The 27,795-nt window shown below is 40.0% G+C and overlaps 3 protein-coding genes across 6 annotated transcripts in view; 1 reads left to right on the forward strand and 2 right to left on the reverse strand.

Moving 5' to 3' along the window:
• Positions 1-517: 517 nt before the first annotated feature.
• Positions 518-3,898, reverse strand: LOC104954570 (mucin-22-like). 4 transcript variants are annotated; one of them, XM_010781699.1, is made up of 3 exons: positions 3,798-3,898; positions 998-3,193; positions 518-889 (listed from the first exon to the last, which is right to left on the reverse strand). In XM_010781699.1, exons 2-3 carry the CDS (start codon positions 3,190-3,192, stop codon positions 535-537), a joined length of 2,550 nt encoding a protein of 849 aa, XP_010780001.1. In that variant the 5' UTR covers position 3,193; positions 3,798-3,898; the 3' UTR covers positions 518-534. The 4 variants fall into 4 exon arrangements, with proteins under 4 accessions (XP_010780001.1, XP_010780000.1, XP_010779999.1 ...); XM_010781698.1 differs by having other exon boundaries at positions 944-3,193; XM_010781697.1 differs by having other exon boundaries at positions 518-768; positions 823-3,193.
• Positions 3,899-4,687: 789 nt separating this feature from the next.
• vps41 (VPS41 subunit of HOPS complex) lies at positions 4,688-20,339 on the reverse strand. The gene is made up of 28 exons (XM_010781701.1): positions 20,138-20,339; positions 19,754-19,792; positions 16,418-16,525; positions 15,009-15,086; positions 13,686-13,760; positions 12,717-12,779; positions 12,564-12,629; positions 11,010-11,129; positions 10,785-10,931; positions 10,633-10,699; positions 10,110-10,207; positions 9,897-10,026; positions 9,642-9,757; positions 9,425-9,543; positions 8,233-8,314; positions 8,048-8,140; positions 7,831-7,958; positions 7,361-7,505; positions 7,113-7,154; positions 6,978-7,028; positions 6,757-6,894; positions 6,618-6,672; positions 6,391-6,531; positions 6,163-6,299; positions 5,508-5,607; positions 5,370-5,414; positions 5,198-5,277; positions 4,688-5,014 (listed from the first exon to the last, which is right to left on the reverse strand). Exons 1-28 carry the CDS (start codon positions 20,153-20,155, stop codon positions 4,934-4,936), a joined length of 2,562 nt encoding a protein of 853 aa, XP_010780003.1. The 5' UTR covers positions 20,156-20,339; the 3' UTR covers positions 4,688-4,933.
• A 1,144-nt stretch (positions 20,340-21,483) lies between these two features.
• The window catches only part of pou6f2 (POU class 6 homeobox 2), a 66,073-nt gene continuing 59,761 nt past the window's right edge, over positions 21,484-27,795 (forward strand). The window contains 3 exon segments of the mRNA XM_010781702.1: positions 21,484-21,534; positions 24,210-24,292; positions 27,141-27,328. Of these exon segments, the coding sequence (XP_010780004.1) occupies positions 27,157-27,328 (172 nt within the window). The 5' untranslated portion in view covers positions 21,484-21,534; positions 24,210-24,292; positions 27,141-27,156.

The following is a 27,795-nucleotide window of genomic DNA, read 5'->3' on the forward strand; positions in this document are numbered from 1 at the left end:
GATTAGAAATTTCCGGCGCTGCTGTCGCTCGCCCCTCCATTTCTATATGATTATCAGATGCATCCACACATACTGTGATAACTGTATGCTTGTTTTCTTCACTTGTTGTGTTTGCCACAATAAAATCTTTAGAATCGCTGACCTGTGTTGTGAGTTCTTCGACCTTATGACTTCTCTGATTCTGTGTTTCTGCTTTAGTTGTGGGATCAGAAGTCTCCTCTCGTGTTGTTGTGCTCTGCAAATCAATTTCTCTTTGATTCTCTGTTGCACTGACACACACTGTGGTAACCTTGTTTTCATTTCCATTCCTCTCAGGAGTCTGAATCTGAAGACCTTTTTGAGAGCTGTCTGTTTCAGGTTCAAAGACTGCTTGGCACACCTGGGCTTGTGTTTCTGCTATGTTAGAAATCTCCATTGATGTTGCTGCAGTCTTGATATTTACTTCATTTTGACTTTGTATTTCCAGTGCATGTGCTTTGTCAATTATCTCCTCGGATGATGTAGTCTGCATGTCCACTTCTATAATGCTTTCAACTACAGGAGCTGGATTTTCCATATGTTCAGCCTTTTGATCCTCATGCAGTTCAGCAGACATGTCTGTGGTGGGTTCAATGACTTCCTGGTTTTGCATATCCACTGTAGGTGCAATGTTAGACGTCTCTTCTGATGCTGTTGTTGTCTGCACATCCACTGTAGGAGTAGGTGCAATGTTAGACGTCTCTTCTGATGCTGTGTTGTCTGCATATCCACTGTAGGAGTAGGTGCAATGTTAGACGTCTCTTCTGATGCTGTTGTTGTCTGCATATCCACTGTAGGTGCAATGTTAGACGTCTCTTCTGATGCTGTTGTTGTCTGCATATCCACTGTAGGAGTAGGTGCAATGTTAGACCTCTCTTCTGATGCTGTTGTTGTCTGCATATCCACTGTAGGTGCAATGTTAGACGTCTCTTCTGATGCTGTTGTTGTCTGCATATCCACTGTAGGTGCAATGTTAGACGTCTCTTCTGATGCTGTTGTTGTCTGCACATCCACTGTAGGAGTAGGTGCAATGTTAGACGTCTCTTCTGATGCTGTTGTTGTCGTCTGAATATCCACCTCTATTCTATTCAGATTCTCAGCAGCAGCTAGAGCTTCAGCATCAACCCTGCCTTCAGCTTTCTGGCAAATTGCAACTGGATGTTTCTGTGTTTTATCAGACATTTCTGCGATGGGTTCGTCGTCTCTTGGCCTCTCCTGGATTTGTACTTCCACAGAAGATGCAGGATTAAGAATCTGTGATGCCGTTGTAGTCTGTCTCTCACGTCCACTAGTGCATTCAAAGTCCTGGTTGCCATGATTTTCCATTATTTTAGAATTTGAAACACAATCCTTATTCAATTCTGTAGATATGTCTGCAGTGTGTTCACTTACTTCCTGCCTCTTCTGGATTTGTATTTCCATTGTGGCGGCTTCATTGGAAATGTCCTCAAAGTCGTTCTCTTTTTCTATCCTTGTCTCTACAACTTCTTTGACTACAGCTGGTATTTGCGTAGTATTGCCATTACCTATGTGGTTCCCCCCGTTTAGTGTATCCTCCTTAGGTGCTGATTTATTCCTGTCCTCTGTCATTTTGGTCTCCAGGTCCGTGTCAATATGCCCCTTCAAGTCTGTGACACACTCAGAGAGCACCTTGTTTTGATTTTGCTCAGGAACAGCCTCACAATTTGATGTCAGAATTTCTGTACAGCTGTCAGTCGTCTTTTCCATCACTTGTACTTCAGCAAAGGACGCAGAAACAGCAACAGTCTGAGTCGACAGGAACTCGACTCCTTTCCTATCACTTTCCTTACGTTTTTCCTCCGACTTTCGTACCAGTTTTTCCACATCCTCACACGAGTTGGTAATTGCACCTGGCACTTCATGGCTCACGTGATGAATGATGTTAGATTCCTCTTTGAAAGTAACTTGAATTTTGACACTGAGGTCTGTTTGAGTGTCTGGATTGCCAGTGGGCAGTGTTAATTTCTTATTAGTCTGACTCTCAGGATTAACACCTCCTTCCATGTTTGTTTCATTTGATAACGCTTTATCTACGACATCAATATAGTCTGCGGAGACATTGGCTTCCTGCCCTTCATCCTCACTTTTACATTTTACATCCAATGTCTCCTTAGAAACAGACTCTGTGGTGTCCTTAGTTTCAGTTTCACTGATGTTAACTGTAGGACTTTTAGGAAATGAGTTCATGCTCTCCTCTAACTGTATTTCCACTTCACAGGCTGGATTTGCCTCTCCAGTACTATACAATGTTTCCACTGCAGGTGCAACTGTTTCATTGTCTACACACTTTTGGTTATTGATGTCTTTCTTTTCAATCCGTTCTGCCTCAGATGTGATGCAAGGCGACCCTTTAGCTGTTGCAGTGACAGGGTCTAAGCTCTCTATACATGATGTTGGGGTTTTATTATCATTGAGCATTTGGCCTTCTACATTTTTCAATTCCTCATGTTTGATTTGATCGTCTGGGCACTCAAATTCAATGCTAGCCTTTGCACTTCTGCTTGCAGCGACTAAAGAGTATTTTGACTCTGCTTGTGTTGCATTAACTGACATTACTTGTACCTGTAGTTCAGTGACAGAGTGTGCGGATTCTTTTTTCTGATCCATATCAAGCTCTCCCATACTTGAATCTGAAAATCTACCATAATTGTGGTCCATCTGAACGGGGCCTTCAGGTGCAGACGGTGACCCTTGGCCTGTCTCCTGTGGGTCAGACGTTGGCTCTTCAGCTTTGCGCTTCGCTTTGACTCGATTCGAATATTTTCGGATGCAGCGTGCCTTGTCGCCATCATGCCTCTGTCTGAAAGGGTCAGTCTTACTACTATCACTACTTAATTCATCCTCAGACTCAGTGGAGGCTGTTCGCTTCAGGGAAGCATTGGAGTTAGCTTTCTGTGAGGGAGCTTCTCCGCAGGAGGCACTTGTGGCATTTAGGAGCTTGGATTCTTTGAGAGGGGGTTCAGAAATGGTTTTGCTGGAATCCTTTGGAGGGGAACTTTGTATTGATGACTTGGCTGGTATATTCCGTGAGTCTGCTGCTGTATTATTTGTAGCTGGTGCAGTTGTGGATTGCATGTCATCCTCATCCTGATCCAACTTCCTTATCTTGCACTGAGAATCATCAGGAGATGACCCTCTCTTTGGGGCATGCATTCTGTCAAAATACGTGACAAAAATATAGGTATTACAAAAAGGCAGGAAAACAGCACAAATTGAACAAACTCTTTAATTAGAATTGTATTAAATAAGCTATAAGTAACACTTTCAGGCACCCTTTTTAAATGTTTAGCTAGACATCTGATGAAGTTAATTGATTATATGCTTTCAAAACAGTGATCTGTGTAAAGTAAATTTAACAGAAATAACTATAACATAAACAGGAACTATATTCATGTTTTAAATGCATTAACTGTTACCTGGTATTTATGATCATAAAAAAGGCTAACGGGAAATAAACAGTGATACATCGCAGTTAAACTAGGTGGTTAGTGAGTCACCCAATGTACGATTTACAATTACTAACTTGGTTGCCATCTACATATAATCTTACCGATAGCCTGACAGAGAATGGTGTCCCCAAAAGTTGTGCTAACAGTCCGAAATGCACAGTTAGCTATTGCTAGTAAGTGTGCTAGCTGGAAGTGATGGAAGCTAATGCTAGCAACTCGCAACAAATGAACGATACGAGACTCGGTTACTAAGTCAGTAAAAACAGCAGGCGGACACACAGAGGAGATAATAGAGAGAGTATATCTTACTTTACTTATGTGTGCGAAAAGATAAAGCCAAGACATCCGTCAATGAAACTCTCTTCGCTGTTTTCTTTTTCAACAACAGCTGTTTTTTTTTTTCTGTGAATAAAAATTAACTGTACTTCCGGAGAGGAACAGCGGAAGTGACGTAGGAAAGCTCAAGAGTGAAGTTTTGTAAATTTGGGCTTTAATTTATTTATTTATGAAAGATAGAAATTGCACATTAATGAACATTGGTGTCATGCTAATATAACGTATATTAACACAGTGTTAAATGTTAATAATGTGCAGTATAATTGCACAATAATTACAAGGAAAAGGAATATCACATGCCAACATACAACAGCTTTTATAGACACCTACAACCATATTGTTCAATTTCTAGATACATAATTATTATATGTCAGCAGTGGTTTTAATATAACTTTAACTTACTTTTATGATACATTTTTATGTTACATTATACTTTGACTCCACTAGGCTTACAGTTCAGAAACCTATCGTACCATTGACTCCACTACATGTATTTGTAGTAGCGTCTATTAACATGAAATAATCCTAACCAATATATGTAATATATATATCATATATGTTATATATCACATATATGTTAAGAACTAATAGTGCATCTGTATATTTTACAAGCTGAACAGAATACCAACACATTTTGGTATCTCGCTGACTCCCAACAGGTTTGTATGTGTACATCTTTTTAAGCTGTCAAATCTGAATGGAAGCAGTAAAATCAGATTTGGAAGGGGACGCTGAAAATAACTTTCTTATGATTGTGTTCAACTCAGTTGGTTCTGTAGGGTTAGCAGAGAGGTGAGTGTTATTTCATAATAATTCCTCTTCTAATTTCCATGAAATCAATCAAATAAAGATAAAACAGTGTTTTTATGTGATTTTATTTTTCAGAGCAAATCACATTAGTGGTAAGCAGAATAATGAAAACACTTTAAAGTTGTTAGATGCAAATATACAGACACAATCCAATATACATGTTTTGCATGTTTGCAAGTATACAGTATAGTGAGGGAGGGCATGTCATTAATTCATGCACCAACAGTAGAGGTAAAGCAACAGGCGGAGGGTAAAAGCATCAATAATAATAATAACATGAGGGAGTGCAAATTCCCTGTTTACTGTTTAATCTCCAGGATTCCATGTCCTGGCCTGCGCTTCTTCGCACTGCAGATGTTACAAAACTGCACCCCAGGAATCTAAAAAGGGAAAGAGGGAAGTTAAGAAGTCTCAATATATCACAGCAAAGTCATACGTGAGATTCTCAGATTAGATCAAATAATACCAGGGTAAAAGATAATGATGTAAAAGTTAACACCTAAAGAAAAAGGAATATGATGTGTTGTGTAAAGAGAGACACAGATTGAAGTGAAGTTACTCACTGATCCTGAGGATGGCAAACATTCCTTGTGAAACATGTGTCTGCAGTGAAACACCACCACACTGAAGGGCTTGGCCATGTCTGAAACAAAGATGTAACTAGCATGAATATCTTTCAAATGCAATACAAATACAATCCAATGAAATACTTGGACAACTCGATGGTAAACCCACCTGATGGTAGTATTGCAGCATGGCAGGATTCACAAATGTTCTCCTCTGAAAAGGAAAAGCAAAACTAATATGAGTACAGTTTAAAAAGGACATCACCTCTGCTGTTTCTGCATAAACACAGAGAAAAACGCCACCCACCATCGGCCCGGACTCCTCTCATCTGTGTTCGGTGCATCTTCTGGAGCAGAGAGAGGGAGTCGGCCACCAGGATCTTCTTACATCCTTCCCTCAGAAGAATCTTAGAAATGGGAAAACAAACGCTGGTTAGGAAGTAAACAGCACTAATTAACACTTAGTATAAATCAATTCTCAAAATGTCTTTCTGTTGAAATCACCCTTATTGCTAGAGGGATACATTATTTCTAACTGGAGCTACTGAAGTTAGTTACATTAAAATATCCCTCAACATAGCGTCATGCTTATTTAATCCCTTATAAGTGTATACATGTAGTAAAAACAATATTCTGTGTACTAAAATGTCTTCACTTCGATTGATCCTCCAGGGTGGCATATAAGCAATCTTAAAAGTCTCTTAAGTATTAATGTGACCATAAACTGACTATATTAATGCCTGTTATGTCACATTTAAGCAATTATTGAGTTTTAATTAATTAATTTGACCACTACATGTGCATTAAATAATGTGTCTTTGAAATCTGTCTATTCATCCTTTTTAATGTATTATTTCAACTGGATAAAAGCAACTAGAAGTATGACCAGTGTTAATGGCTGTATTACTAATTTAATTTCAAGGGGGGAAAAAAGAATATGATGTAACAGAAACAAGTCTAACCTGTAGATTGTAGTCGTGGAGGATTTTTACGAGTGAATCCCTGAGGTTTGGGATCTCCATGCCCTCCTTTATGCGATGGATGAGCAAGATGGGATCCACATGAGTACCAATGTTGTTAAGGAGGCCAGTGATGAACGCTGGGGAGAGACAGAAGACATGAAAGAGTGAAAATGACAAAGAATTACGGAATGAAAACACATGTTCGGTGGGGACGAGACTGCATCGTACGTGGTTTGTCTATAGAGTAAGAGATGAGATCCTCCCAGAGCTCAGCGTCGTCCTGCTCCTTGGCAAACTCTATGGCTTTATCCACATCCTCCAGCTCCTCCATGATCATCTGCAGAGCCCGTCGGCAGTTCCCCATCCTGCCTGCGAGCCAACATGCTAGGTTAGCTTCCTTTTCATCATTTCAAAGACACTTAAAAGTGAGAAAATAGACTTTAACTAAGACTTACTGAGCAGGAAGACAGTCTCCTCTACAAAGTTCCTCTGCTGACAAATCTCGAGAGCCTGACAAAAAAGACAACAAATATTCATGTCTTGTAGCTTTTGGAAACTTCAATTGAGCATATGGACGACATGTACGACTCGTACCTTTTCAAGAGGACAGTGCGTGCTATCTCTCAGGAATGGTAAAAGATTAGGTCGGTCGTATTCAGCGTACAGGCCGATCTGTCTCTCGTGGTATTTTTGGCCTTTGTGGTGGTCCCGCTTGAACAGTTTATGGAGGTACTGTGGGGAAAAGAAGAGTCAAATCACTTCTGAATTACATTGTGAGAGTTAATAGGATTATATTTAAAGAGTTCTCCACTCACCACATGCAGAAGCTCTGGCCTGTCTGCCAGTTCTTCCACCACCCTGTCTGTCTAGAAGCAGGGAGAAGAGAAACAGGATCAGTGTGTCGCACATTTTCATCACGAGTAAGAAAAGACAGAGACATGTACACTTACCGATAACTTGTCTTCATTGTCGAGAAGCATGTCAACTGCTTTCTGGAAATACAATTATTCAGATTCAGATTCAACTTTATTGTCATTACATAGTACATGTACTAGTGACGAAATGTAAGTTTAGGCATCTGACCAGAAGTGCAAAATAGCAGTGCAGGAGTCTACATAGAGAATGTATTACTCAAACATCGAATTTATGATTTAACAAAAGGTAAACAATACCAAATGTACGTGTTCTCAGGCTGTACCTCTTTGTCAAAGTCCATGAGGAGCACGATCTTGTCCTCGATGGAGGAGAACAGGTTGTGTTTGTGGATCAGCTGGTAAACGTCTTTGTGCCTCAGCCTCAGGTAGATTTCTAAGGCTCTGTCGTACCGCTGGTCGTACGTGTACCTGCAAAAGCATGAAAGAACGACACAATTCTTAATCAAATTTGACTTTTTTTGTATCTGTCAGCATTCATTTAAGCATTACTCTGTGAATGAAACAGATGAATATGGACACATTGTGCAACACAGCCTTTAAATACACAAACATTGATTAAAAAACCCAGACTAGATCTTACAGTTTTAGGAAAAAAACAGATAATAGACACTAATTTACATGTGTATGAAATGATGCACCCAATATCAACCTTTGAAACTGACAACTTTTGTTTGAATGTGTACTTCAATAATGATTCAGTTGGTTGAGTTATTCATGTGGTAAGATGGCTCACAGTTCAGCCAGCGTGGTGAGAAGGGTACTGTTGGTGGGGTCTCTCTTCAGGTGATCGGAGACCGTCTGAACGATGGCCATGTTGTTATAAAGCTCTCCAGGCCACTCCCGGATCAGGGTGGCAAACCCCTTTTTGGATAGCACAGGAAGTGACGATTAACAGGTGGATTAACACTGAATGCGTAACAGCATAGCAATAGCATTGTGGGACAAAGTACCTCGTAGTCCGTTTTGAGAAATTCATGCAGGATCATTTCATAGATGGCTGGTCTGAGACGCAGGTCCCCTCGGGGTAAATACTGGCTGATGGCCTGAAGTCGGAGAGAAGTGATTGATATGAGATTGATACTATTAGAACGTTGCAATTTATAGAGGTTGCATCACAATTTATGGAAATTCCTACCTTCAACTGCCCGATGGTCTTGAACCTGTATACTTCATTTTCCCATAAGTCCATGTTTTTTCCAAGAACCTTCTGACACTTCCTGAATAGAAGAAAAACATTAATCATTCAGATCTAACTAGACGACTATACATAGATGAATAAGGAATGTTGTACATCACACAACAATACTATATCGTCTTTGCGGTCAAAAGTTTAAAAAATAAATAAATTATTGATCAATTTAGTGGTTCAACTTCTGACTAAATGAGCCTTGAGTTAGGATTATTTTCTCAATCTGTTTTTGTTGAATTTGTGTTGCACATGTATTACAGTAATTACAAATAAAAAAATACATATTTTCTATTCAGTAACCGAGGTGAAAAGACATTCGGATTATGTTAAGGTTGCATGGTTTCCTACTCTAATATAAGGTAACTGCACAAGTGATATCTTTTGTTGAACCCTTACAATAGAACGTTACTGTAATATAAAGATGCACTGAACAAAAATATAAACGCAACACTTTTGTTTTTGCTCCCATTTTTCATGAGATGAACTCAAAGATCTAAAACATTTTCTACATACACAAAATAACCATTTCTCTCAAATATTGTTCACAAATCTGAAAAAATCTGTGATAGTGAGCACTTCTCCTTTGCCGAGATAATCCATCCCACCTCACAGGTGTGGCATATCAAGATGCTGATTAGACAGCATGATTATTGCACAGGTGTGCCTTAGGCTGGCCACAATAAAAGGCCACTCTGAAACGTGCAGTTTTGCTTTATTGGGGGGGTCTGGGGGGGTCCAAAAACCCTAGGGTTAAACCCTAACCCTAACCCTAACATGTCACCCATTGAGCATGTTTGGGATGCTCTGGATCGGCGTATACGACAGCGTGTTCCAGTTCCTGCCAATATCCAGCAACTTAGCACAGCCATTGAAGAGGAGTGGACCAACATTCCACCGGCCACAATCAACAACNTGTGTATATAGAAATTATTTTAGATCTTTGAGTTCATCTCATGAAAAATGGGAGCAAAAACAAAAGTGTTGCGTTTATATTTTTGTTCAGTGTATATATGAAGACCCAAGAGATGTAAAAAAAGACACACACTTTATTGTTTTCAAATATATCCCACACACACACACATTCACTCACAGTACTGCTTGTCAATGGATAAACTCCCTGTGCAGAGGTTAAACGTACCTCGCGGCGCTGTCATAGTCTCCTTTCTCCACCAGGTGATTGATGTAGGCCATCCCGATCTTCTGAACGTCGTGCCTCTTGATGTTTTTGAAGCTGATCTCTGCAGCCATCAGTGCCTCCTGTCACAGTGAAACCACAGCAGCAGGACTCACAGTTAAACTCCATAATTGCAGACAGTAACCTTTGGGCAACATTCATAAAATTCATCAACACAAGCCTCATATTTCTTCTTTTCAAGCAGCCAATCGATATGGTCATCCTGGTCCCGCTCCTTGGCCACGACGATGTCTTTGGGACTGATGATGTAGAAGAGCGACTCTCCCTCGGAATGCTCTGTTAATATAAAGAAATACATTTATGCCTCTGAGTATTGGGGCATTATGGCTGACATTTGATGGCGGCTGCTTAATGAAATCACAGCGCAGGGAAAGGTCGCGTGACATTTCTCTGAGGGCTGTTTTTATGGTCTCACCGAGGCGGTAGTCTCTGCACTCGTTCTCTTGGAAGTTGCGCACGGTCAGCGCGTCTGAAGAGATCTCCTCGCAGGTCTCAGGGAGGGGCTGGATGATGTCGAGACGAGGGCGCGCACGGAACTCCTCATCCTGCACAAAGAATGGGTAAACACTTTTATACCTTATTTGACCCTTATAAATATATACTGTATATGTAAGAGAGGGATATTTACCATTTGATCAGAGTTCTCCTTCACAAAGTACAGGGTGACCAGCTGATCCGCCAGCGGGGCCAGGCCACTGATGAAGAACTCCGTCTCAAACGCAGACACTGTTTGAAAACCAAACAAAAGAGGGTCAAAGACACTATGGTATATGATAGTTAATAGTGCATTAAAGCTATCTATATTTATCGCCGTGTACAAGCAAATCCCAGCTTTTTTTTTTTTTTTTGCCTACACCGCTAAACTTTGCGACCATTTAGACATTAACACAAAACCGGAATGTGTAGTGTTTCTTTATATTCACTTCTGTATGATATTTTTATTAAAATGTCCTTTGTATCCCTTATGACAGGCAGACGAAGTGTCAGGAATTTGTTTTTAACTGCAGTTGTGTTAAAAGTTTATCTCATCTATTCTTTATATTTGTTGTATTTCATTTTAATACTGTAGTTGCCTATATTGACGATAATTGTTCTATAAATAAAGTGCATTATCAGATGTTTTATTATAATGTTACAGTATATTGTTTTACCTATTTCCACATAGCGGCTAGGCAGATCTCTCATTTCCGTAGCATTCCGCTCTTTTACAACACAAATCTGAGGAGAAAAGAGAGAATTACAGAACGTTTTAAACAGTGACATATCTAGTGACTTTCATGAATCAAATGGCAAAGTCCCAAACCTTAATGGAAGTACCCCAGCCAACAATAAGAGTGCTGTTGTTCTTCCAGCACAGGCTGCAGGGGTACATGTCGGGCCTCAGGCTGACATTATCCCGCAGCACGTTAGTGATCCGCTGTTTGGTTCCAATATCATAGATTTTCACTCCCTAAAAGAAATAAGAAAATGTAACATTATACACATGAAATATTGCACTTATATTGGAGGCATGGGACTGATCACTCACCACATTGTTGGCCCAGGCAATGAGGTTAGCTTTCCACTGGATGTTGGTGATTGAGCCCTCGCCCTCATGCAGAACGGACATCTTCCAGCGATTCAACCAGTTCCTTTCATACAGAAGCAGCTTCCAGAGAGAAAACAGGAAAACATTCAATAGTGTCCAAGTATTAACTGTGCAGTTGTGCAGCCTGGCCTACAGAGGGCAGTAGATGAACAGCCAACATATGTGTCTAAGAAGAGAGTTAAACAGCTTCATAGATGTAACGTAAACTGTAGGCAACTTTCTTTTTCACACAGCCAATCATAAACCAGATAAACCAGATTTTGGTCATTATATGAATATCTTAATTCCACTTCAGAGCATTTAGCCACAGGGACAATGAAGAACAATTGCTCCTTTGACTTACTATAAGTACATTAGCTTCACATTCAGTGGTGGAAGAATTCATTTTACAGTCTAATACGGTTATATGCAAGCAGAACATGACATGAAAGCTATAAAGAAAAAGGGGGAAACTTGATGCATTAACAATCATGATTTCATCCATCCTTATTCCTCTCCTCGTAACAGCTTCTTTAATGTGTTGCGGTGTGATGTGGTAAGTATAGAAACAACTGTAATGTGGAGTGTTGTTTTTAACCACAATGCAATGTGTTATCAATTTCCTCAATTGCAGTTTAAAATGTGGGCCTGCTATTGAACGAAGCCTGTCATTCACATTCCCTGCATTGTTACCGTCCTTACTATAAACTCATAAAAACATGTGCATAATATTACCAAGGATGCAGGGAGAAGGTTGTGTAGGCCTCTTTAATTCAGCGGTTGGGCGATGTTAATAAACAGTTTGCTCTACAAAGAGATGATATGACAAAAGAACTGTGGAGACAAAATTGAATTTCCTTTGACAGGATGTGGCTCCCGTTGAGGCTTATTGATTTTCATCACAGGCACATTGTGGAGGCCTTCGCAACTTAGAACTGAGAGGAATCAGCGGCAATTGAAAGAAAATGGCAAAGTAACACTAACAATGGGGTTTAAAAAGAAAAAAAGAAAGTTGTTTTCTCTCACCCCTGTTCTATAAATGTCAGTATACTATATTTATGGATGTTTTTTGCGATGACGCTACGACAACACGGTAGTTGTGTGTACATGTAATACTTGGTGGTGTTACTTCAAAAATTACACTACTAATCTAATGTGTAAGATAGTTTAAGGGCTTTAAGGAAAGAGATCACTGCATGTGCCCGGAAGTCTAAGACTATGTACCCTCTGGATAATGACATCTACTTGCCGTGCTTGTGAAGCATTGCCTTTCAAACACTGTTGAGCGAACAGCACTTTGTGAAAATGGGCAGCTCTCCGGAGAGCACTCCAGCGAAGAGACAGAAAAACTAAGAGCCTTTCACACCAGACAAAGACCTGTGCATCGCCGTGAGCCGCGCCAAAGTGAGAAGGTTTGCGGACCCCGGACACAATCAGGAAGAATTATTGTGGCAGGAAATGGGCCAAAACTGAACATAATGGCAGCACGAGTGAAAAAGCACTACTCAAACCTACCTTGTTTCCCCCGGTGACAAACTGTTTGTAGTTTGATCTGGTGAACTGAGGGTGTAATGCCACTACCTGAAAAACAGTACGCGAGTCACATATGTGTTAACGAATGTGTTTTTTACATGGAACAAATGCATCAAAGTTTTGATATCAACTTACTTTGATGGGACAGTCAAAGTTCTCATGGAAGCCCTCTCTTGTATAGAGACCAAACACCTGAACCTGAAACAAAGATGAGACAGCAGAATGGCAGGCAAAAGGTGAATAACTCAACATTTCAGCTTTAATTGCTGCCTCTGACACTATCAGAGGCCAGCGGCGGGAATTGTAGTCAGAAAAAAGGCCTTGATTGGCTCCCTTCTTCTCCGCTGGGTCACCAATTAGTGGACAAGTTGACTCTTCGGACCCCGCAGGGTTTAGAAACTCAACCACAGCCTCCACAACAAACCCTAATGTACCTTTAAAGTACATGACACCCAGTTTCTCTTCATCCGAGGGCCCCAAAAAAGTAGAAAAGGTAGAGGAATAATACAAAACTCTGATGCAATCTCCTTTTCGAGGCGCACCAGCGATTAAGGATTAAGTTAGATTTTCCAAGGATTAACATCCAGCTGAATTGGTGGAGGGCAAACAATTGCTGTAGATTTTAATTGTCAGCTCTACTTTTTTCATGCAACAAGATCTTGTTTTTGCCACCAGGGTGCTGGGAGTAAGGGGGAGGGTGATATCAGAGAGCATATCTTGACTGTGGAATCTATGAAGGATGGTGGTAATGATGAGAAGAGACAAGATAACAGCAAGGTGGAGAACATGGAGCGGGTATCCATTGACTGCTGACTGACAGCTCGACGGATACAAGCGTTACCCTTAGCTATTCAAAATAAATGAGTTTTTATAAATTCACGCATCGTGAGGAAAAATGTGTGTAGATATGGAGGAGATAAAACTTCAGGTTACTGCTCCTGCCTTTCTGAAAAAAATCACAAGTTCCACATCATTAGCATAAAGTTGAACACTGATAGGGTGAGTTTTAGAAGAATCTGAGGATGAATTATGAAAGATAAGAGATCTTTTTTCAATTCAGGCCCAAGGATCAGTAACCAGCGGTGATGAGCGGAGAGATCTCACCTTTCCATCCTCGGAGCAGATGCCCACATGCTCTCCACTTTCATCCAGACTGATCTGGTTGATCTTCACTGAACTCTGCGGAGACACAATATCATGGCATCTTGGGTGAATATCTTTGAGGCTGGTCGAATGTTGCTGGCTGACATTTTACTCCATTAAGTGAAATGCCAGAAAAAGCCAAAAGAGTTTGAGTATATAATGGATGCACGGTCCTGTATGTGTCAATGCAAAGAGCGTGGCATTAACACTGCAAGGTTAGAGGGTCCCAATTCACTGCTGATGTTTTTAAAGTTTACACATTCATGACTCTTTAGATAAAAGGATCAACCACATGGCATACATTATAGCAAATGCTACTTGAAACCCACCACTAAAGGGTTAAATGTGCATCTCTGTTGATAAAAGGAGGAAAAGTTTTTCTTATCGTATATTTGACTATTTCTCCAGCGCTCTAGGATCATCTGGGTATTTGGTACGCATGTTAAATCCTTTTCACAGAATTTTGCCCGTGACAAATCCATCACACAGAACCCAGCTGTGTCTCTTCTGTTCAGTGAAATAGCTTCCTTGTTTTTTTTCCCAGGCAATAACTGATAACTGGCAGTAAGTTCCTCAGGTGAGTAGCACTCGAATCAATGTGCTCAGCAGGGTAACTGCAGTTAGAAGCACAAGTGCTGGTACATTAACGTAAAATGGCCCCTTTGTGTAGACCAAATCAGCCTTGATTGCGAATTTTCTTTTTTTTGTTGGCAAATGAAATTGTAGGTCAGAAGTCATTCCCTCCAGAAGTGAGGAGAAATGTATGGGGAGAGTCAGAAATTGGGGCTGAATCAGATACTCAAGATTATTGCTGATTATAAATCCAGCACATAACAATTTCTGTCATGTATTAGGGATCTAATATGAAAGTAAAATGAAATGTGCTTCTGCAGTGCTTTAGAGAAACAGTTTGAATAATTTTTCTGCAATTTAGGAAATATGCTACATTGGTTTCACATTAGATAGATACAACTCTCACATCAGTCTGCAACATATTAGGCTACAGCCAGCAGTTTGTTAGCTTAGCTTAACAGGTATGCTAACATGTGTTGATAAGCATAAACACAGAGTAAAGCTGAGGCTGATGGGAATTTGTTCTGCAGGTTGACATCAATGTTGTAGCACTAGAGAAAAAGTCAGAATATCACAAGCCGTGTGCATTATTTAGTGTTAAAACTATTAATAATATATCATATAATAACTAATTTAAGCACAATTGTTTCTGCATTGCTGAAAAGTTAATCATGTTTGCCAGTTGAGCTAAAAAGATTTGACCATACTCACAATTTCAAATTTCTGTGTCACATTTCCCTGAATGTCCAGCAGGAAGACCTTTCCAAAATGGGTACCTAGGGCAAGAAACTGACAAAAGGTACATGGAAATTAAACCAGAAGACACATGGAACAAATTCAATACTTTGGAAAAAATACTGTAATGATGAAGGCTGTGGAAAGGGATAAAAAAATAAAATAGAAAAAAACTCCTGGAGCTGGAGCGACATAAGCAGAGCGGGGATTGGGTGGGCTTGGAGGCAAAACTGTGAAATTGCAGGGGTTGGCAAAGCCCTATTTAATAAAGCATACAGTGTGAAATGGCATTTTTTCCCCTCAAATTAAAATGCTTAAGCATAATAAATGCAGTGTACATCTGACTTCTTCCCATACTCCCCATGCAACCCAATCCCCTCCCTGCCCAGTAAGAAGCTATTATTTCTGCCGTGCAGCAACTGGTTTCTTTGCTTTGTGCTTCAGTGTGTATGTGTGTGTACATGAGTCCACTGGGACAAAAAATTTATAGAAACTGGGGGCTTTTGGCATTAGATTAAGTGTGTGTTCTTCCACCCCAGCCCCTGCTCCGTGCCCTCCTCCTAATCCCCCTCCCTTCCAGAGGAGCATGTGGATGTGCGGCGAGCCCACCATGCTTCAGTGCAGTCTATAATGAAATGCTTATATTTACAGGCACAGCTGAGCATGTCAGACAGAGCCCCTGCAATCTCCCCAAATAAAATAACCAAAAATAAATAAATAAAGAGTTCAACGTTGTGAGGCGGAGCGACTTTTAAAAAGGGATTTATCGGAATGGAATTGTTCAAATGAAATTCCGATTCAGACACTTAAAATATGAGGCAACATAAGGCAATATGTGCCGTCGTCGGTGGCTTTAAGGTTGTGGGAGTTGCGAGGACAAGGGGGGGGGGAATCAGGTCTGACCCAAACAGGTAGCTGGATGGTGGAAAGAAAATAAATCCCAGGGAAAAAAGACAAATCAAATCTAGAATTTTGAGCAGAGCAATGTCTCTCACTGTGGCACGGTTGCTATTTTGAGGTTTAAATAAAAAAACAGGGACCAAATCCTCAAAGTGAAAAATCAATGAAAATCAATAGCGGTTAATAAAACATCAGGTGAGGAGACATAACTGGGTATGACTTTTTGCTCTGCTGTAGCGTGCGTGTGTGCTGCCGGTGCCACAACGATTAAGCATCCTGCGAAGAGTGGCACTCTTAAAAATATCTACGTCAGACCAACAGAGGAGAGGAGCGAAAAATATGTAAGAGTGGGAATAACAATGGCGACTTGAGAGGAAAAGCAGGGGAAAGGTGAGAAGAGAATGGGCTGTGCTGTGTACATAAACAATGTGAAATCTGGACTTGAGAGGTAAATGCCCTTGTGGCCGGTGGATTAGAACCTCTACCTTGTCATGGACGGTCATACAGCTGGCTGCGTCCTTCTGCAGGATTTCTGTCACCCCATTGGAGAGCCTCTCGTACTTCAGCTTGGGCTCCTCCTCGCTGTCCTCCTCCTGGTGGGGAAAGTAAGATAAGCTCTGGGTAAAACATCACAGTGTCCTCCAACAAACACTGTAGTTGACAATGTTCTTCGACAAAAGCCATTGACAAAAAACCTAGAAACTAAAATATAACAAATTGTCCGCCACAAGTCAGAACAATTCTGTATTCAAATCTAAACTGTTCTGAAACAAGTGAGAATAAGTTCAACAAAGGGGTGGAAACAGGTCTTTAAGCAATGCATTTTCACCACAAGTCTTCATCTTCAAATTAATTATTTGTGTCCATCAGACAAAGTATAAAACCAAAAAACTTAACAATTCAAAGCACCTAAGGTACATTTGTGATTTATTGGCCACAAAAACAATTGACATGACTTGAAATATTGTTTGTTTTTACATTTTGCCTAGAAGTATACATTTGGCAATATAATTCATACCGATACACTTCCAACTTATCACAATGTAATAAAGAAATAGCCTCGTCAAACACATCATCACTCATTCCTACATAATGATATCGTTTTGCTGATTATATTGGCTTGAAATTAGCCAGTTTTTGCAAACACTCAGAAAGATGATAAAATGTAGACTGCATTTGTCTTTATTAAACTTGAAAAACCATCCCCTCCATTTAGGGCTGAAACTAAACTTGTTTATTAATCTTTTAATTTTGTTCTTGATCAAACGCTTTGTGCATAAAATATCAGGAAATAATAATGCTACTGTGCTTATAGTTGCTCATCAAATCCTCACATTTGAGAATTTGAACCATGGAACATGCATTTTAAAATGACTGAAATAATAAACCTGCTCTACATTCTTATATAGTAAGCAATACCTACATGGATTCTGGCCTTTTTGAAGTTCATATGTCTTGTGTTTCAGGAGATATATGCACAAAGACACACTTGCATTACCGGGCCTTGCGTGAAATGCAGGATAACCCCATTTTTCATGAGACCATTCATCCCTAGTGACATACATGAATTTAGTCATTTCATAAAGCAAACATTAAGGTATTCTACTGTGTTACACTTCCCAGCCGGAGCCAGCCTTTGCGGCCAGTCACAGCCTTAATATTACCCATAATTCAGTTTATAACCAATGCTGCACAGTGTGTGGCTGCCCACAGGGTGCATCAACTCAGAACATTGTCTGCCATTATGTGCTACTGGGTTGGAGGTGGGGGCCGAGAGCGTGGAAAAAATGTTATTTTCAAAAACAATCCTTTCCCACTCAACAACGCCATATCCAGGCTATTTCCTGTGTATTCTGGTTGTGAGATTTCTGATGCGGGGGCATTTGTCACAGCTTTCAAAGGTGTATCAAACAACAAAGGCAAACTTCATCCTCAGAGAAAAAAAAAACCTACAAATCTTCAAACTTCTACCATCTCCTGTAAGTTGCCTTTTGTTTCGTCAACTGGCAAAATGTCTTTCTACAATAAGGATACGATACTGCTTTCAAATACACAATGAAGACTACATAACTCATATACCTTCAGCATGAGAAAAGAAACAATCTTTAAAATAGTATCAGCTCCCCATGTTTTTCTGTCTGAATATTAGGCAAAATCTAAATAAATGAGTAAAGACACTTGAAAAATGCAGGTAAAATAATGGGAATCTTACGCTATGCCCTTAACAGTGACCTGATATTATCTCAAACACAGATTTAGGGAAACATATTTGATACTGCTGTTCTGGAGGCTTTTGTCATCTTAAAATCTACCTAAGACACCAACATTTGCCTACCACATTTTGTGCATTTTAGGAACATATAGACATTTTTTCAGTCAACTACAGACCATTTCAGCCATATGTTTTGCCTTTTGGAAGTTGAGATACAACAAGCTGTATCATCATTGGGTCCATATAAACATTTTTAAAATACACAAGGACCAAACAAGATGTACATTAAGGCAGACCAGGAGGACATACCTTCCTAAATATTAGGAAAGAAAGAAATCCACAACTTCCAACCCAGCATGACTGGTACACTTACAATATATAGGTTTCAAAAAAATTGAAAATAAAAGAATACTACACACCTTTCATAGCAAAGTTACACATTGTGTTTAATAAAACAGATAACACATTAAAAACACATTAAATGAACTAAATGCGAAAATCTAAAACACATAATAAAACTCTGATTAGGTACATTCTTCCTGATTCTCCAAACTCTCCAGTATACATTTGCAAAGTAAACCTGATTATGTTTGTTTCACTGCTTAAGTTAGGGACAAAATGAGCAATAAGTCAATGTAGTATTTGTATGTGTCATCTGCTGCTAAGGGTTTGATCCACTGTACTCCGTCCAAAGAGACAATGAATGCTATTACCTTGACAATGTGAGGCATCAAAACAAGAGTAACACCAACCAGGCTGATTGGTGTGCATGTTAAAAAAATTCAGACAATTCTGGCTCAATTGCAAAGGTGGTCAGGAGTTGTAATTTCCTTTTAAGAACAAATTGTTATCTTGCTAATTTTGCTCTGTAATTAGCATTATATTGAGCATACAAGCCCTGCTTTGAATCCAAGTACAGCAGCATCAGACAACAGCAAGCGTCATTATTTTGAAGTATTTAGTAAGCAATCAGCTGTGTGCCGCTACTTGGAGGAGAGCCAGAACCCCACAGTCCTTAATACTTAGTTCTACAGCACTAAACTCAGATGCTCTTTCCATTTCCTTTTACTCTCTCCTAACTGTTATCTTCTGCAAGCCCTTGCTTGATATTTCATTCAATTCTCTGCTTCCCATAAAGACACCCCCCTTCCTGCTAGGCTGATGTATAAAGCTATATTTTATTTAGCCTACTTGTGATTTTCAGAAGCACAAGTGTACTGTAACATGCCAAAGCTCAGTCATAATATTGATGGATCTGGAGGGCTATATGTAATTCATGAGTGTTTGACACCTCTCAAAACCTGACAATGATCCGTACGGGATCAAGCTGGGTTGATAAAGGCTGGCTATGTATTGCAGTCCTTTCAGCAGGCAGCAAGCTTTAGTTGAGTTCAAAAATCACCCATGCTTGACAGAACTATGCACACCCCTGTCATTGACGATATGCTGCTCTTGATGCATTTCTACATTGACATACTGGTGCAACTGCATGACATTTTTAGGGTTGCTTTTTTTTGCCCTCTTACCACTAATATTATATTGAACCCCTCTCACTCTTTTTCTTTTTTTTTTGTAAGGAAAGGAAATGGTTGAAAGTGACGTTTCTTACCTCAGACTCATCTGTGAATTCCTCACTTTGTTTCCTGCCCTGGATGAAGAAACATTAGGATTGTGTTATTATATTAAAGCAGCAAATCATACAGTAAAAGTCTAATTTGATTTGAGAGTACATTAGAATACAACTGTACTCAAAACGAAATTAAGCAGCGCATTACAGCCATATATTAATTAGAAAAAGGCAACATATCAAATCAATGTAACGCTATCAAACGACAAATGTACCCTTTTTACAACATAGAAACAGCCAGAAAACGAGCTAAATAAAAGCAAAGTGTAGCTGACATTTGTCTCCGATCACAATTCCTATTTATGTTCATGCATACACGTATAAAACATCAACATTAGCAAGCTAGCGTTAGCATGATGGGCTTACCTGCTCCACTTCCGCCATCGTTATGAGCTATATATCCAAACAGAATATTAATAAAGTCTCAATACGTTGTCAGAGAACACATGTTAAGTCCACAAAACCTCAATTAGGTTAGCTTAATGTCAAACATATCCACTATAGCCTACAACAAAGTGATGTTTGTTGTGGAAGCCTGCTCCCTCTGTCATAAGGAAAATCACATGACAGACACAAAGCCGTGAAGCATTATGGGTATTGAAGTTGTTCTGTTTGACGTCAATCGTCGATAGCAGAGGAGGTGAGTGACACTAATTAACGACAGGTGTGTGTTTTAATGTGTTTTTAACGTGGTATATGTATTTTCCATAAGCATTCCTTCCTTTTTAACAAAGTTATTGCCTTCTTTTAATCATTTTTATTTTTGGTTGAGCAGTTAACTAGCACAATTCTGGAAACGTGTCTGTTGGCTTATATTGTCTGTGGGATAAGTTTAAGATCTTAAACTTTCAAAGTATTAAACTGCGCCTGCAACTGATAGGTTATTAACCACACATCATATTATAGAGGTTTTATTACAGCTATTTCAACTATTTTATTGTGCCAAATTCAATAAATGACTGCTAGCTTAATGTACGCTCTCCAAACTTTTCCAACGAGGATACAACATTTCGAAGTAGCTATTTTTGTAGTAAAGTTAGTTTCATTAAGTTTTTTCATTATGGTACTACTTTTTCTTTTGCAAATATCTCATTAAAACACTATTTCCACATTCAACAACGTCATGGGTAATTCTTATGCATATTAAGTATGTTTAATTGTACTGTTAATGGTTTCTCAGAGGAGTTTAAATTCAGGACTTACATTTGTAATGGAGTATTTGTACACAGTGTATTGCATAGTATACATGTATTGCTGTAAAATGTGAGGAATGAGTACATCTACTGACACATATTCCAAAAAATAACTTTAAATTGTTGTATACCTCACAGATGGTATTGTTATTATATATGTGTTTGTTGTATAGAAACATGCATCATGTTTTTTAATCTACAAACTGATTATGTGTTTTGGTATGAGTACAAGTAGATGAATGAAGTTGTATAAAATGCAACTTATACATCACATTATACAGTAAAGCACTTGAATATGCCTAGGTACACTGGAACGGGACTGCAGATTTTCCTTATATGTCGCTGTTATCGAGGGAATAAACTCTGCATTCTAATATTTGTAATATTATAGATGTAGAAGGCTGTGATCATGCATGTTCCAAAGACAGTCAATTAGCTTATTAGTTTTGTATATTTTCCAGACATTCCTGGACTTGATGGCCAAATGAGTCCCTCAGATATGAGTCGCCTCCCCTGGTCCTTCTTCAGCCTGCTGACAGCTGCTTGTCAGAGTCCAGATGAATGCCAAAGGTATGATTTGCCCCTTCTTTATTGAGATTGTCTCACACCCCCATCTCGCCTCATCCATCCTCAGGAGAATCCTAATGCACTGATACCAAGGGGGAATAATTTTTTTTTTCTTTACAATCTACTTAGCAATGATTTATTGATTGCGGCTTCCACCCTCGCAGAGAATTACCGATCCTTTTTGGGAAATCAGATTTTCACACCTTTCATGAGTGTGTATGTGGCGCAGGTCTCCAGAGACAGTGTGAGGGGAAACTGACATTGAGAAGCAGCGGTGTGTGAATCTCTGCGGTGTCACTCCTCTGCCGCCACTGCCATGCCCCATGAATGGCCCTATGATTCTCTGCTGCTCTCTATAGTGCTGCATTATTTATCCGCTGATAAATACACTGTCCAAGCTTGATTTCAATACGATTTTATTCCCTTTCAAACCTTTATAAACATTATTCGCCCACTCTCGTATCATAAGCATGCAGGTAAAAATCCCTTGATGTTTAAGCATTTCATAGATTTTTTTATTTTTTTTAAACAACCCTTGCCCTCATAGGAGGAGTTGGATTAGTGTGCTGAAAGCTTTGATGCTCCAGAATGTCAGCGCCGTGGATCGATTTAGCAAAACACACACACACACACACCTGACCAATCAGAGCCGTCTATCTGTTGTGGCCCTGCTGGGCACCGTGGTTTACAAGCTTCAAAGAGCTCCTTTTAATACACTGCTTTGATAGCCCTCGGCCTTCACTGACCCACCGACCATCCACTGGGGAGCATTTTAGCTTTAGTGGAGTAGAGAGGAATAACTGCTCATCATATTAATGGGTGTGAAAAAATCACCTCAAATCTAACTAAACTCCTGGCGTGCTAGTCCAAAAAGTGTATTCATAGATAGTATATTAGTTCAGGTAAAATAATGTAAACCTGCTGTATTTTTCATGATTAACTCACAGAAATTATACACATCATTAATATATATTTACATGCATTAGGGGCTTCAGGGAAACTACGTAAAGACTCACTTAACATAATGGAGGGGAACAGTTTGGTTAATAACCCTAAGGGGGAGACAAATCATCGTCTAACACACCACATTAGACATTTCAGTGTTTGGATATTTGCCTAACACAGCAGAGCTGCACAGTTATTCAAAATGGGTGAATCAGGAATATATTTGACATTTGGCTATTATGATAACACAAACAATGAAATGTTCGGTGTTAAGTTCTTTAACAACATTTTTTATTACTATGACTTGAGTAGAATTATTTTTAAAACACCAACATGTTTGTCATCTTTAATCCAACATGATGGTCTAATAAAATCATATTTTGTGCAAAACTGTTTGAAAGACATTATCAAAGTTCATTAAGCCTTTTTTTTTAAATTTCAAATGTATTCCTGGATCAACAATAACAGCGCGACTGAAAACATGCCACATTCACTTATTTTACTGCAGTAATGATTCGGACAATAATTTTGGCAGTATTCGCGTCCTTTCACTACTCGGGTCATAATAATTGCATTACAAGCTTCCAGCTCAAAACTAATCAGCTAATGACATTTATTTGTTTTTTAGCCAATTTCGACACTTAGAGCTTTGATAATGAGTTTAAAAATAAAGCTGGAATAGATGGATTGCAGCCAATACACGATTTGTGTGGTGCTTAGTAAACATGACAATCAAGAGAAACACGTGATGTGAAAACATGGATGTTAATTAGAACATGTGATGTCTGAAAGGGAAGTCTCTCACATCATGGGGTGACATTTGGGTTAGTTTGAAGCCTCACTTTAAAAATCTAAATGCTTTATCAAGTCACAGATGTGTTGAGCACTTTCCCAGCATGCTCTAGGCCTATGCAGGAAAATGGACGGGTCAACAGGGCATTAAGGAGTAGAAAACTCATAACTTCCTACTAATTCTGAGCAGGATAGAATATGTAGTGTGTCACTGGAAATAAAAGAAAATGAAGTATACAAATTAATGTCCACTATCTAAGCATACTGGAGCTGCAAAAATAGTACACGAATTAGACTGGTTGACATGAGGATATTGGCAAACAAAAAACATTGTTGTGAGAGAGTTCTGGTTTAAAGTGCTGCAACTAGCAATCATTTTCATCCTCATTAAACTGCCTATTACTTTTTCAATGAATCGATTAATCATTTTGTCAGAAAATAGTGAAAAATGACCTCATTCAACAGCACAAGATGATGTATTGCTGATTTTATTGCTCATCAGTTAATTGAATATCTTTGGGTTTTGTATGAGAAAGTAAAGAATCGGATAATACCATTTTTAAAAGCTTTAAAAGACATTTTTTGGAAGATGAATGATAAAGCTTTACTCGTATGCACCCGTACTGTCCTCAGCTACTTCTGTGGCCTTGCTGTTATCTCCAACCTATTACTACAACATCGGCAGACTTCTATTTGTCCATTTAATATGAAGCTTTAATTCAATTCTTCAACAGTGTAAATGATGTGCTTCAGTCAGTGTACTGCAACATTTTCTTTTAGTACAAAACAGAGAAATATATAAATGTTTTGTCACTGCTAACTTAGTATGTATTAACAGCTTAAAATATCTGTTTGGGCATGCTGAACACTGTTATGTAACAGTATGAGAGATAAAACGATATTAAGCTGAGTTTTTTTTTTTCTTTTTCTTGAATAACCAGAGGAGCCTGGAGTGTTGGAGTAGAGTGTGATGGTCTCCGGCTGATACCCCTCACACAGTGTCCCTCACACTGGGACATCACTGGTAAGACCACTAGCTATTAGCATGGGTATCTGATGACGCTCGGGACTCTCTGCTAGCCACCGATTATTCGGCTGCTGCGGGAAGCAGAGGGGGGATCGAGTGCTTTTTCGTGTTCCTGCAACCTGTTCCTGAGCTCTGGCCAGACTGAGTGAACAGAGAAGAAATGAGACAAACCTCCCTTATGTCTGCTCCCGCCAACTCCCAAACACACACACACACACACACACACACACACACACACACACACACACACACACACACACTGGAAAAAACTCACATTATTGCTTTAATCAGAGGTCTGAGGGTTACTTTAAAAAATGAAGCTAATCCGTTACACATCCACTGCTTAGAATCAGTAATGCAATTTCTTATGGTAATTTCTAAATATCCCTTTTTATTACGGATTTTTACAATAAGATTACAGTTATCCCATTACGCGTAATCACATTACTACCTGCGCTTGAATAGAGAAACAAACCCATTCCAGAGGCATGATTGCAAATAGGCAAAGCAAACTGTTTTGAAATGAGGTGATTAACAGCTGCGTACGATGCTGAGAGATGTGTTGCCCCCTTATCCTCGAGCCTCAGAGGCCAGGGGAAGATTAGAGCTCTGATCTCATTCCCAGCACTTGTTTGGAGTCTGTCAGGAAGAGAAATGCCAGCATTAGAGAGGTACCGCCACACTCCTGATATGATGAAATAAGGAGAAAAGGGGAAAGGGAAAAAGATGGAGGGATGGACAGAAAGGACCGTGCCCTGCTCTGAAGTGTCAGTAGCTTGTTTATTCTATATTTCATCGTAGCTGCTGGGGCAAAGCTTCCCATTTTTCCTTTATTTATTTTTTCCTCACCTCCCTAACAAAAACCAATGCTCTCATTTTGTATCGCTCTTGCAAACTCTCATGCCCCAGTGAAAATTACATTGTGAAACGGTAGGAATTTCAGAGCTGCCTGTGCTCTCCCCTGTCCCTCTGAGCTTTCAAACAGTCAACAGACTGTGAAGAATAAATAATAAAAAACTATTGATTATTTTGATGACTGCAAGATTCAATTAGGTATTAATTTTGCCCTCCAGTGGACCTATCAAGCAACTCAAAGGAGAGGAGGAAGGAGGTGGAGGGGGGGGGTCGAAATGCATGCAGAGTGGCCAGGCTCAGACAGAGGGGAAAATGTGTTTACCTCGGCGGGCGGAGAGGTGCATTGATGCGCATTGTCCCACATTTAAGTGCTCCACAAATGAAGCGCTGATGACTAGTGACATTGTTACCAGGGATATGAGTATTGACCAGCCGCCTCACGTTTTTAACGACAGCTTAAACTATTTCTATTGATTAACATTTTCATAGATTATCATGTGTCATATCAAGGAGGGCTGATTCCCGTGATGAGCACATTAAAAAATCCCCTCTGGGCAGGGACTCATCGACCACCCTGATAGAAGTGGGGGGTGGGGGTGTTGGGAGTGCAGGGGCAATATTAGACCTCTATTTTTCTTACTGTGCCTGTGTGTGCTGGTCTCATGCTCAAATATATTTAGGTTGGACTTTATTCATAAATAAGGAAGGGGCCGTAGTCCTGCTGTTTTGTGTCCCTCTCAGAGCCTGAGGTGGGGTGAACACTGTCTAGGGAGCTCTCCAGTCTCAGGACACAAGGGGGAAGAGACAGGGGGGGGGTGTTTGTGTGTGTGAGGGAGGGAGAGAGAGAGAGAGAGGGGGAGAGAGAGGGAGGGAGAGAGAGAGGGAGGGAGGAGGTGACATTTCCAGTGCCTGTCTTTGGAAGAACCTCAGGCTTGAACCTGTGGTGGCTCTTTAGATACATGCAGGTTGGAGGCTGATCCTGGTTCAGTAGAAACATGTACTGCTCTCTGCGCTGTGGAGGCATGTTTTAGCTGCTGGTCCCCTGACGTCAACATTTGGACTTTCTGAAACTCTTTTTTTTACTCTTTTTGTCTGGAGCTTTGTTTAGGTAAGAGCAACAGCTTTTAAGCAACTTTGGATATTTTCAGAAATCATAAAAGATTCCTTGGTAAAATGTCCGGATGAAAGCATTCAAACCTTTTAATGGCATTCTTAAAATGCTCTTCTCACAGGTTTTTTTTATTTTTATTTCAAAAGTTCCTAATTTTTTCTCTTTGCTGAGTTTATTTTATTCCAACATGTTCATTCAGATTATGCTCTTATCATGACATTGAGACCGTCTCCATGTTAGTTTCTAAGTGCTGACAAAAGAATGAAAATAATTGGGAGGACATTTTTGGGAATATCATCTCTGGTTAAAATCAGGCCTTAAGTTCATGTTGCCTCACACTCTGCTGCAACATGTCACCTTTGATCTCATTGTGTGTCCCCAAATGTAGGCAAATTGATGTAATCACTGGTGTGTATTTCCACTCATGTTTTCTTTTTATATGTAGAATTCTATTTATTTCATGTGTTTCTCAGCGCACAGCCTGTGGACCTCTTTGCAGACTGCTGTCAGCTTAGTGTGTGCTGAAGATGAGGCACATGTCAGGTAGTAATGAGCCCTTGGAGATGGATGTAGGACAGTTTTAGGACTGCAGGGTATAATGGTAACGCCACGCGATCCGTAACCGTTCTTCACCAGGCAGCAGCCGGCAGTATCAGCGGGGTAGCACCAGCCTCAGATAAAAAAGAGAGCTGGAGAGGGAGGGAGCAAGAGAGAGAGAGAGAGAGGGAGAGTGATGAGTGAGCGATAGAAAGGAGAAGCTGGGTAGAGAGAGAGTGAGACATAGAGAAGGAGCCGGTGAGGGTGAGACGCCAAAGCAAATCTAACCAGGGGTGTTTTCTCTTTTTTTTTCTCCTCCCTGTTTCCCACCTGGGCTCCCAGCTCCCTCCAGGACCCGATGATTACAGGGCAGCTGAGCAAGCCGCTGCTCTCCCTGCGCAGCGACATGAGCGCAGCAGAACTCCGGGCGGACGACAAAGCGGCCACCCCAGACAGCGATCTGAACGACGAGCCCCTGCTCCTGCCCTCCGAGGCCACGGACAGAGAGGGCACTCCAAACAAGCTGTACGGTAAGTCGGCTCACGTCTGTTTCCTCTATTTCATAAAGTGTCTGTCTGAGGTCTGGTGCTGAGAGCAGAGAGCTTCCAGTGCTGGGACAGGTGTCAGCAGTGTCAGGCAGCAAACTAACTTTCAGTGCAAGGACCAAGTCGATGTTCGGCTCCCTCAAAGATTGGATATCTGTTTTGGGAAATTGTATTTTGTGTATTAAGATGTTTCATGTACTTTCAGTCTTCAGATTCTCTGATAGGGCACTTCCTTCTTGTAGGGGACAGTTAAAAGTGTAGTGACAGTAATGCGGGAGATGCAGTACATTTGTATTGCACTCCCTGTCTTTAATATAGGATACACTGCATGCTTTATTACTGTTGCATATTTTGTGGCAGGATCTCTGCATGGCCCTTCTTTATATTAAAAGTATTTAAAAGTTTAAATTGACAATTAAAAGTCAGATTGGACCTGTCAGGAAAATGTGTGT

This window comes from Notothenia coriiceps, unplaced genomic scaffold (genome assembly GCF_000735185.1).
Source record: "Notothenia coriiceps isolate Sejong01 unplaced genomic scaffold, NC01 NC01_scaffold00023527, whole genome shotgun sequence".
In the NCBI taxonomy this organism is placed as follows: domain Eukaryota; kingdom Metazoa; phylum Chordata; class Actinopteri; order Perciformes; family Nototheniidae; genus Notothenia; species Notothenia coriiceps.

Excerpts from the sequence above, each read along its gene's own strand:
- vps41 (XM_010781701.1), bottom strand. Across the intron at positions 9,544-9,641 it reads TTGAAAAGAAGAAATATGAG|GAGGCACTGATGGCTGCAGA; the intron begins GCTTGTGTTGAT and ends TCACTGTGACAG. Across the intron at positions 6,895-6,977 it reads GGCCAGAGCTTCTGCATGTG|TACCTCCATAAACTGTTCAA; the intron begins GTGAGTGGAGAA and ends TTTTCCCCACAG.
- LOC104954570 (XM_010781695.1), bottom strand. The coding sequence starts at position 3,192 with ATGCATGCCCCAAAGAGAGGGTCATCTCCTGATGATTCTCAGTGCAAG.